The sequence below is a fragment of the Arachis ipaensis genome, chromosome B08 (assembly GCF_000816755.2).
Source record: "Arachis ipaensis cultivar K30076 chromosome B08, Araip1.1, whole genome shotgun sequence".
NCBI classification, from domain to species: Eukaryota; Viridiplantae; Streptophyta; class Magnoliopsida; order Fabales; family Fabaceae; genus Arachis; species Arachis ipaensis.
This window is the reverse complement of record NC_029792.2, coordinates 4,731,056-4,743,088: the sequence shown is the minus strand read 5'-3', so window position 1 is coordinate 4,743,088 and position 12,033 is coordinate 4,731,056. Positions and strand designations below refer to the sequence as shown.

Sequence of the window (12,033 nt, the reverse complement as noted above, 5' to 3'; positions counted from 1 at the left end):
CAAACTTTAAAAGAAAATAAATAAAAAATATAAATGTGAAATATTATATGATATATAATATTTTAATTTTTGTTTCAATTGGTTGTCCTTTCTCTTCTCCAAAAGTGCATATCTACAATGAAGAGATGGGATGCCCCTCTAATGTTAGAATGACAATAAAGTTAGCTACAAAATGTAGTACATGGACACACCTTGTTCATCTTTTCTAAAATAGCTACAATAATGAGTTGGAAGCTACGAATTCCATTTAATTATTGCTCATACGGTTGAAATGGGTTATAATTGCTTGCTTGTCAATTTCATCTTTCAAGTGGCTAATGGCAACGTTTGATTCTATTCAAGGCATGCAAAAAATGCAAATGCAATGGAATATACATAGTGGGAAGATACAAACATGATGAGCAGTTACATAGTCAATTTCCGTGGATAAGTACAAATTTTTGAATTGGAAATGGTGGAGCCAAGTGGTTAGGAATCAAAATTGTGATTCATAAGGCATCACAACACATAATAATATATATCTTCATCTTATGTCTTATTTAGATCGGAAAAACAAGAAATTTGTTTATCTTTTGCAAAGCTATTATACCTCAATAGCTTCCTCTCCCACAGTTATTAATTGCATTTTGGATAATGCTTGTGTCCATTACAGAAAAATGATAGAGGTCTCTTTCCATTTGTTTGTATAAATATCACTTATGCTTTTATGTTAGATAGATACACCATACAAGTAATATAAACAAGGTTGTCAAAATAGGCTTTCTCATTCATTTACTAGTAAATTGACACGTTAACTATTTTAAGAGAGTATTCAATTAAGGGGATAAATGTGGGGACAAAGTTGAATGGCTGAAATTTTATGAGGAGAGAAATACTTTAGAATTTAGAAGGCCTTGTATGGCAATTTTAGTAAACATTAAATTAAAATATTAATTGCCTCATACCATCACCAAGCGCCTGTGGCCTAATGGATAAGGCGTCTGACTTCTAATCAGACGATTGTGGGTTCGAGTCCCACCAGGCGTGTCTATTTCTGTTTTTTCTTTATCTTTTTTAAATTTTGAAAAGATAAAGAGTTTAAACATATAAAAATTCTACATGAAAATACTGTTTTATTTAACAAAGATACAGCAATGTAAAACTTTTTGCTTATTTATTTTCTTACGACAAAAAATATTTATCAACACATTTTGGCATATCCGTGATGATTCCAAACAACTTTGCAATGTTGGATATCTTGTGTTAAAAGAAAGATGTTTTTTCGGGCTATAATATAGTGAAGAAGAAAAATGATAAAAAAAATTTAAAAATTTTATTAAATAATTATATATTTATTTTTAAAATATATCATTTTATTTTTTATTAATTTTTTAAAATAAATTATACATTCTTTTTCATTCTCCCATTATATTTATCCTTACTTTTAAGTATGTTTAATGGTGAAAATTCAATCTTTTTTGCAAGAGTGCACCTAATACAAGTCAAAGTATTCTAAAATTGCTAGAGATCTATGAGGGTTTCAGTGGGCAAAAAGTCAATTTGAATAAGTCGGCTATCTTTTTCAATCACAACACACCTCAGAACACAAGACTAGCAGTTGCTCAGACACTAAATATTGAACATATCGGAGCACAAGACAAATATATGGGACTGCCATCTATAGTTCAAAAATCAAAGAAAGTAACCTTTGGAGCTATCAAGGATAAAGTTCAGAAGAGGATTATAGGTTGGAAAAGAAGTCTATTGTCATCAGGTGGCAGGCACACACTATTGAGAGCGGTGGAGGAGGCGATTCCTATTTATACACTCTCTTGTTTCAAGTTCCCGGATACGCTGTTGAGTGAGATTCATAGCATGCTCTCGCAATTTTGGTGGGTCAAAAGGCGCAGAACGAAGAATGGTTTGGAATTAATGGGACACAATGACGAGATCGAAGAAAGATGGACGGTTGGGGATCAAAAACCTAAGGGCGCAAAATTTGGCGTTATTGGGCAAGCAATGTTGGCGTCTAATGAAATACCCTAATTCTACTCTATCAAGAATGCTCAAAGCTAAATATTTCAGATATACAGATTTTCTACATGCAGAGATAAGAAGTGTACCGTCGTGGAGCTGGATAAATGTTCTTGAAGGGCATAAGGTGGTCGAGAAAGGCTTGTTATGGAAAATAGGCTCTGGTACTAATTTTCGCATCTTCCATGACCCCTGGCTCCCACCACCAATGCCCCTTAATGTCCCTCAAAATGCACTCACAATCCCGCCAAATCTGCAAGTGTATTACGTTAGTGCGTTACTAAATCCTAATTGAAATTGGAATAGAAATCTGATTGAGTCAATTTTTTCAGTTGATATATACAATAAAATTTTTTTAATCAAACCAACAGAGGAGGAGGATGAAGTTAATTGGTGCTGGACAAAATCTGGTATATATGAAGTTGGGTTAGAATACAAAATTGCTTATGGATTCTTTCATTCTCCTACTTCATTGAGACCCCAGAATATACAGAACAATAGAGTCTGGAATAGCATTTGAAAATTGAAATTACCTCATAAAATTAAGGTTTTTCTATGGAAAAGTCTTCATGAAAAGCTTCCGGTGTTGTAACAAGTTCACAGCCGGTTCACATCCACTCCTGCCACTTGTCCAAGATGCATGTTGAAGGCTGAATCAATTTCTCATGCTTTGTTCCAATGCCCCATGTCTTCAATAATATGGAGTCTAAACTTAATAACCCCTGACCTATGGATGAGAGAAGATGAGACCTTTTTCAATTGGTAGCAACGAGTCTTATCTTGGGCAGCGGCTCAATTCGACGGTAGACAAAAGACCCTCCTCATAGCGGCGCTGTGTTGGAGCACTTGGAAAGCGAGGAATCGGTGTATTTTTGAGAAGGTAATAAGCCCGGCACCAGAGATAGTGAAAGAAGCCAGCAATTTAGTGTGTAAACTCGTGAGCCATACCTGATAGATGCTGCTAATTTTCTTTACTCTTACTTTACTCTTTTCTAAACTCTTAGTCTTTCAGTCACAATTGGTGATAAATGGGAATACCCAATTCTTTTGTACTTCCTTATGGAAATACTTTTATTTTATATTAATAAAATAATATTTATCTTTGAAAAAATGGTGATTCAGATACAGTTAACTTTATGTGAAGTTGATAGTTGAGCGTGTTCAGATGATAATTTAGTTAAACTTATCAAATCATTTAACAACTCTAAGCTATTAACTTTATATAAAATTAACTGTACCTGAGTTTCCACAATGTTCAATATACTTTATAAATTAATAAGAATTATCCAATAATTTTGTAAAGGTAAAAACTTACAATATACAACAACAACAATAATAACAAAACCTTGTCTCACTAGGTGGGTCGGTTACATGAATCAAACGACGCTATTGAGCTCTATCATGTATTATGTTTATAGAGATATCATTTACATGTAGATCTTGTTTGACCACCTCATGGATGGTCTTCTTAGGTCTTTCTTTACCCTTCACCCTTTTACCATCTTCCATCTCATTCACCCTCCTGATTGGGTGTTCTGTCAGTCTTCTTCTCACATGTCCGAACCACTTGAGACGCGATCCTCCCATTTTTTCCACAATAGATACCACTCCAACCCTCTTTCTTATATCTTCATTCCTTATTCTATCCAATTGCGTATAACCACTCATTCATCTCAACATCTCCATCTCTGCCACACTTAGCTTATGTTCGTGCTCCTCTTTGGCCGCCCAACACTCTGTACCATAAAGCATAGCCGGTCTGATAGCAGTGCGATAGAATTTACCTTTAAGTTTTAAAGACACTTTTTTGTCACATATAAAACCAAACATACTCCGCCATTTTGACCAACCTGCTTGAATCCTATGATTTATATCATGTTTAATATTTCCATTATATTGTATAATGTACCCAAGATATTTAAAACTCTTAACTTTTTGTAGGATATTATCTCCAATCTTCACCTCTATATTAGCGTTTTCTCTTTGCATGCCGAACTTACATTCAATATATTCCTTCTTGCTACAGCTTATGCGCAGACCATACACTTCTAAAGCTTCTCTCCAAAACTCCATTTTCTTATTTAGGTTTTCCCTTGACTCTCCATAAGGACGATATCATCGGCAAAAAGCATGCACCATAGTACAGACTCTTGGATATACTCTGTGAATGCTTTCAAGACTAATGTGAAAATGTATGGATTTAAGGATGATCCCTGGTGTAATCCTATACCAATAGAAAATTTTTCTGTCACACCACCTTGAGTCTTCACACTAGTTGTAGCTCATCATACATGTCTTTAATTGCACGAATATATGTTATTCTTACTCTCTTCTTTTCTAAGACCTTCCAATAAAACCTAGCACCGGATTCGATGGTCCTAGAACGGACCATTAAATGGTCCCAGAACAAAACACATTATTAACAATCAAAAACAAAAATAATAACGAATTAGATCTTCCATTGATCGTAATAAATTTTTTGGCTATTCCAATCGATTAAAAGATTATATTTGATCCGTGACGTTCGTCCAGGACTGTGAAATCGTGTTTCTTTGAAAACCAATCGATTGAATTATCAAAACAATCGATTGAATCTCAGGCTTCCCATAACTCAATCGATTGGACTACAGGTTGTTATCACAAAACAATCGATTGAAAATTGCAAGGCAGCATGGTTTTCGCAAAATTCAATCGATTGGTCATATTACCCAATCGATTGAACGATGACTAAAATGTGGATTTTTTATAATTCAATCGATTGAATGCTTCCAAACAACCTGAGGTCTCACAATTCAATCGATTGGTTATGCTACCCAATCGATTGATGAAGTGTGTACTACACCTATTTTAATTTTGTTATCGTTCTTATAAATTATTATCTTATTATTCATCTATCTTATCTTTAAAATTCTATCTTCAATTTTTAAGGTTTTATTTTGATTTATATACTCTTTCATATTTATTTGAAGAAATCTCATTTCTTCAAATTGTAATTTACCCAAATCATAGTTCTAAATCTTGCAATTGCATATCTAGCACTTAATATCAAAGAAACACGATTTCACAGTCCTGGACGAACGTCACGGATCAAATATAATCTTTTAATCGATTGGAATAGCCAAAAAATTTATTACGATCAATGGAAGATCTAATTCGTTATTGTTTTTGTTTCTGATTGTTAATAAACATAATAGATTAATGATAAAATAATAATTTATAAAATAAAAAATAGTTTTTATGATTAAATAAAATATATGGAGTTAATTTGTAATTAAAATTAGAAAAAGACTATTTAGCAGTTATTAAAAAAACTTAAAAAACATGTTTTGTTCTACGACCATTTAATGGTCCAAACGTTCTGGGACCATCGAATCATTTGCCATAAAACCTCCCTTGACACCCTATCGTACCCTTTTCCAAATCAATAAACACCATATGTAGATCATTTTTATTACCACGATACATCTTCATCATCTTTCTTAATAGGTATATCGCTTCAATGGTGAATTTGCCTAGCATAAAACCAAATTAGTTCTCAGTTACTTGTGTCTCTTGTCTCAACCTCCGTTCTATCACCCTTTCCCATAACTTCATGATGGCTTATGAATTTGATCCCTCTATAATTTCCGCAACTTTGTATATCCCCTTTTGAAGGTTGTAGAAGGCTTAGAGAAGGGAGGTTGAATCTATGACTTTCTTTTAGTTACTGAAATAACCCTTTTAAAACAAACTTGCAATCTGAATATGTTTGAACTCAGCAGCGGAAAATTTATGAGACAATTTTATTTTGTCTCATGAATATCAGAAAACATAACAGAGCAGGGAAGAGAGAAGCTGACACCATCATGTATCCTGGTTCGGTTGCCTTTGTGCAATGCAACCTACGGGATTGACACAATAGTTAAAGTATTACATACACCAATTCCACAGGATTGACACAATCCTTTCAAACTCAAGTTCTAACTTAACTTTACTTGGTTATGCTAATACCTAACTATTCACTCTTAGTGCTCACCCAACTAAGAAAAGGATACCTCACAGGTACAAGATACAAGACACAGACTTAACCTAAAAAAATCTGAAATAACTCTAGGCTTTTCACTCATGTGTATCTGTCTGCCTTTTTTCTCTCTTAGACTCTTTTAATGACTCTCTCATTCAGCCTTTTACCTCAAGAAATTACAGAAAGATAAACATTAAAAAGTAAATTACAATCTGTAAAACATGAAGGAGATTGACTCTTCAACAGCCTCTTTGCTATATGATAAACCAGATTTGCTAGCCTCTAATTCAGTTCTTCATTCTGGAGGAATGTTCCTTTGACTAGGAAGCATTGTCCAAGTAGATGAACTTCTTCAAAGAGCTCTTCTTAGAACATACACCTCAAAAACACTGGTTATCTTTCCTTGGCTTCTGAATGGTGAACCAACTTCTTTTGTATCTCCTTGCATGTTGCTGAGTTGCTCTCCCTAGGTCAACTCTCGAGCTTTGTGCTTCACCAGATCACCAACTCACTTTTTCCCATTAATCCTCGAAGTAGAAACTTTGGTTCTGACCTTCTCTTGTTGACCGAAAGCCACATAACAGCAGAAACAGATAACTTCAATGGTAAACTCAGATTTTGGCCATTGAAAAATAACTTGGTCTCCAAGACACACTTATGACCATAGATGCACAGTAGTGAAGAGCAGAGATCATCTTTCCCATGTAACCTAGAATGGATAGGCAGGACGTTGAAGATGAAGAGAAGAAGATATGATGCATGTATAAGGAGATGAAATCACCTTTTAACTTCTGACTTCTTAATACAGTTTGATGTGGGTGATCAGACTTCAACCTTTTGCTTAATCTTCTCTTTCTTGCTTTTTTGGTGAACAATTTAGAGACTAAACTTTCTCTTTCTCTTTTTGAATTCTGACTGATTAGAAAAAAGTGTACGTTGCTTTTGGTGAAAGCAAATTGGAAAGGTTTGAATGAGAGAAGCAATCGGGCTTGGATCGGGTTTGATTTGCTTGGCCCGTCTGATTCATTTTGCTTTACTCCTTGGAGAATTCAACTTGAGAGGAATGACTTGGGTTTGGATTATATACACTTACCATTCAGCCCATTTTAAATTCATTGCTCAACCAATTTGGGCTTTAAGTGAATTATAGCTTGTTTGTGTTTCTGGTTTGATCTCCATCCTATTGGGCTGCTTCTTTTTTTTTTTTTGGCCTGCAACACTTAACCAAATTTAATTAAAACTAATTGAGTAATTACCCTAATAATCTAATGTTTGTCATCATCAATTATGTTAGTTAATTTCTTAACTCAACACCTTTATTCTTGTAAATAGGTACTAAGGTGTAACCAACTGACGCACTCTCCAAGGCCCTTCCAAACTTCAATTGGATATTATCAGATCCTACTGCCCTGTCATTTTTTATCCGCCACTTTTCATCCGCTTATAGAGCCTCTTTTACTTCAAAGTCTCGGATCCTTCAATTGTAGTCGAAATTTTGATCTTCTTCCTTCGTGCATAACCAACCAAGACTTAGAAGGATCTTCTGTCGTTCATTAAATAACTCATAGATGTAGTTCTTCTATCTTTCATTGATCTTCTCTTCTTGACCCAACACCTCTCCATCTTTATCCTTTATGCACTTATCATGATCAAAATCTCTCGTTCTTTCTTCACGACTCTTTACGATTCTATATATACATTTTTCTCCTTCTTCATCCTATTGGGCTGCTTTTTTTTTTTTTTTTTTTGGCCTGCAACACTTAACCAAATTTAATTAAAACTAATTGAGTAATTACCCTAATAATCTAATGTTTGTCATCATCAATTATGTTAGTTAATTTCTTAACTCAACACCTTTATTCTTGTAAATAGGTACTAAGGTGTAACCAACTGACGCACTCTCCAAGGCCCTTCCAAACTTCAATTGGATATTATCAGATCCTACTGCCCTGTCATTTTTTATCCGCCACTTTTCATCCGCTTATAGAGCCTCTTTTACTTCAAAGTCTCGGATCCTTCAATTGTAGTCGAAATTTTGATCTTCTTCCTTCGTGCATAACCAACCAAGACTTAGAAGGATCTTCTGTCGTTCATTAAATAACTCATAGATGTAGTTCTTCTATCTTTCATTGATCTTCTCTTCTTGACCCAACACCTCTCCATCTTTATCCTTTATGCACTTATCATGATCAAAATCTCTCGTTCTTTCTTCACGACTCTTTACGATTCTATATATACATTTTTCTCCTTCTTTCGTGCCTAAAGACTGGTAAAAACCCTCATATACTCTTGTTCTTGCTTCACTTACAATCACTTTTGTCTTTCTTAACCGCTTTATATTTTTTCTAATTATTTGCATTAACACAAAGACCACTCTTTAAAGCACACCCTAAACTCGCAATATACTCTCTCAATCAAACATGTCCAAAGACAAATCATCTACTGATTATAAAATATCAACTTCACTGAATTTTCAGCCTTCATAAAACAAACAGTTTGTTTTCAGCGTTTAAATACTTGCTAGTTCAATATACTTAAATCTTGATATGCCTCAACTAGGCATGTTACTACTTACTACAATTTTGAAAGATTAGCCAAGAATGTGATCGAAAAAATAAATTAAATTAATGACGATTTAACTTAAAGAAACATGAGCAAATATTACAACCGAATCTGCAAAGACAACATATATAAGAGACTGACACACCCCTAAAAGGCTAAAACACAAATTACATAGAACAACATATCCTCTTGATTTTCTCTCTTCCTCTCTCTCTTTGCTCTTCTTCTGGGTCCTTGATATCTTCCTACATTTCCTAAACATGCAACAAAGGGGGACATGGGGCTATCATGGACTATGTTGGCTAAAAAAACCAAAGTGAGGAAATTCACCATGTAATTGTAAACTATATGTATATATATGATGATGTTAAGGCACTCTGATGGACTGAACATTCTTCACAATGTAACCATGATCATGTTGTAAAGCTTTAACTTGCAACAGGTTTAGCAATGACTTTCTTAATGGCTTCAGCATAGGTCCTGTGCTGATAGGTCAGTGTGGATTCAAGCAAGTCCCAAAGTGAGGTTTTTGGGTTCCATCCTAAAAGAAAGAGGCAATAGCAGCACATAACAAGGTAAATTAAAGTGTAATTAAGAGCTTGACTAGTTTAGCAAAGAGTTGTGTTTATCACTACTATGTGAATTAAGCCGAGTGAAGCAGAGTGATTCTGTTTATAGTGAAAAAAAAAAACAGAGAGAAAACAATAGGTAAAAATAGAAAATAGAACTTTATTGTTTTCACTTGTTTCTCTTTTCTCTTCACAAAAGACTGGAAATTAGGAATTTGTATTTGATTTTAAAAATAGGACATAAAACCCGAAAGCATTTCCTGAATTAAATAGATCCTAAAACTGATAAACTCTTGAAAGTGAAGCAAAGTGAATAAACTAGGAAACCTACCAAGCTGTCTGTTAATGATGGTCATGTCTGGAATTCGCTTGTCGCTATCATCGTATCCCTCACCATAAAATTCTTTAGAGCTCACATCAACTGTAGCATTTTCCAAAGGTGGATCTCCACTTACCTTAGAGTAAACCTGCAGATAAAATAAGTCTAAAATGAACTCCAAAGAACATGCCGAAAACCACTAATAATAGTACTGAATAATGAAACTTAGTCCTTTAACCTTAACCATCATTTCCCCAAGCTGCCTAACTGTAACCTCATTGTTTGGGTTACCAACATTAAAGATGTGTCCATTAGCCCTAGCAGGATTTTCCTGTTCAAAAGAATTTCACATTTAGTGGACCAAGTAACAAGAATAATGATGAGTCCCAAAAATAAAAGATTGGATATGGTAATGTACAATCATCAACAAGACAGCTTCAATAGCATCCTTAATATAAACAAAAGTCCTCTGGGATTGACCACCATCCACAAGCTTTAGGGGCTCTTTCCTCAGGAGATTCTGCACAAAAGGAATGAACACAAAATTGAAAAATGATATTAGCAAAATGAAAAAATTGAATCATGGATATAAGCTTAGTGAAATTTCAATGTATATATTGAAGTATTCATACATTGCTAAAGCATGCCAGAACACGAGGAACACCTTCACTTGGACCATCAATGCCGGGAATGAAATCCATTCGTGGTCCAATCCAATTAAAGGGTCGCACAATTGTGAACTCCAAACCATTTTCAGCACCCTCAGCTGTCAATGAAATCATGTCACAAAAGAGAAGATTGAAAAATAAGAACAGCATAAACGTGCATGCAACAATAACAACCAAGCCCTATCCCACCATAAGGATAATAAGAAGCCGTAGTGTTTCATAAATCATGCTTGGTAAAAAAGAGACCAACTCACCATAAATCAGCCTCTCAATCAACTGCTTTGCACAGGCATAAGACCATCTCTGCTTTTCAATGGAACCAAAAATGCATGGAGACTCATCTTCTTTAAGTACATAGTATGCAGGATCCTAACAAAACAATGGAAATAACAAAACTTAGCACACCTCATTGCAAGAAAGAAACTTATCACACAAAATCTCCCCCTTGCTCCTAATTCTAAAGCAAATTAAGTAGCCACAAGAACAGAAAAGAAACAGACAAAAAAGTCATAACAAAATGCAAGCATGTGTTTTTGGTATACTATCTCAAAGAATACATGATGATGACTCTGTGTAAAACTCCTTTACAAATGTCGGTGCATATGCATGCTTTAAAACTCTCAAATCATCAACCAAAATCCTTTCTATAGAAAAAGGAAACATCATCAAACATGGTGATTCTGATTCATATAGTAGATGCATGGTGGCGTGTGGGATGGAACAAGCACCGACAAAATCCAAAAAAAAAATAAAAGTAAAAACAAAAAAATTGAAACTATCATTTGCGTGCACAGATCTACAACAACTTAATCCAAAGGAAAACGAGAGCTCACCTTACGAAGCGGGCTATCCTTAGGGAGAAAGCTCCCAATGGTTTTCCCATACACTTCACAAGTCGAGAAATGAATGAGACGCTTGTTGTTTTCAGAACAGTACTTCACCTGAAAAATCAAAACATAAAAAACATCAATCATTTGATTGACACTATAACAATGAACATATCCGTATCAATCAATCAAATTCTCCCAAACCCATCACATATCACCACTTTACTTCAATCAATCAAACTCTCCCAACCCCATCAAAGTAACAACCAGAAAAATTCAACCTTTGATTCAAACATCACATCAAAACACATAAAAAACGTACCACTGGAAGTGCATCGATGAAGTTGCTATAAATGGTGTCCAAAGGGCGCGTGTTGTAATCCGCAGGAGTGCATATAGCAGCCAAATTAATCGTCTGAAAAGGGGGGAAAAAAAGGGATTTTTTAGAACAAATAAAGATACCCAATACATAAAAACACATAAAAAAATAAGCTTTTGTTTATTTCTATATTTCTTCTATGAAGAAATGAAATGGGTATAAGAACGAACCAGATCTGCCATTTTGATAAGACCTTCGAGCCTCGAATCGTGCTTGATGTTGAGGCGGTGGAAGTTGATTCTACCATGCCATGGATTCGTTTCAGGCTCCAAGAGGTGCTTGATCTTGTCGTTGTAAACGTCCAAAGCGAGCACCGTGTGCGGCGTCTCCGTCATGAGCTTCTCGCAGAGGTGGGAGCCTATGAAACCTCCGGCACCGATCATGCAAATCGTTATGGGCTTTATTGGGTTCCCATCTAGATCCACTCTCGAGGAAGCCATGGCAGCAGCAGCAGCAACAAGAAGAAGAAGAAGAAGAACGTGCAGTAATGGCACGAAGCGCGTAAATATAAATGACTCGTAAAGACTTGTATGAAAAAAATACGTAAAGAATAATTCTAAAGTTATTAGGATTGAGTTCTGAACGAATTCCTTCCAATTCCATTGACTTAAAATAAGTCTTATTAGTTATTTGTTCACTGAAATTTTGGGATTCGAAAAGTACAGAAACCACAATAAATATAATTAAATAAAT

General features: G+C 34.8%; 1 protein-coding gene and 1 non-coding gene across 2 annotated transcripts; one reads left to right on the top strand and one right to left on the bottom strand.

Moving 5' to 3' along the window:
* Positions 954-1,026, top strand: TRNAR-UCU. Its single transcript has one exon. It is a non-coding gene; the product is annotated as a tRNA-Arg (tRNA).
* LOC107613204 (UDP-D-apiose/UDP-D-xylose synthase 2) lies at positions 8,620-11,837 on the bottom strand. The gene is made up of 9 exons (XM_016315092.2): positions 11,511-11,837; positions 11,284-11,376; positions 10,968-11,075; positions 10,389-10,503; positions 10,099-10,232; positions 9,885-9,986; positions 9,705-9,797; positions 9,479-9,614; positions 8,620-9,119 (listed from the first exon to the last, which is right to left on the bottom strand). Exons 1-9 carry the CDS (start codon positions 11,778-11,780, stop codon positions 9,007-9,009), a joined length of 1,164 nt encoding a protein of 387 aa, XP_016170578.1. The 5' UTR covers positions 11,781-11,837; the 3' UTR covers positions 8,620-9,006.

Bases quoted from the DNA above. Each gene is read 5' to 3' on its own strand.
- LOC107613204 (XM_016315092.2), bottom strand. From the start codon at position 11,780: ATGGCTTCCTCGAGAGTGGATCTAGATGGGAACCCAATAAAGCCCATA. The intron at 9,798-9,884 runs GTACATTACCAT...TCTTTTGAACAG, and splicing joins AAGCTGTCTTGTTGATGATT to GAAAATCCTGCTAGGGCTAA. The intron at 9,120-9,478 runs GTAGGTTTCCTA...TCTTTCTTTTAG, and splicing joins CATCATTAACAGACAGCTTG to GATGGAACCCAAAAACCTCA.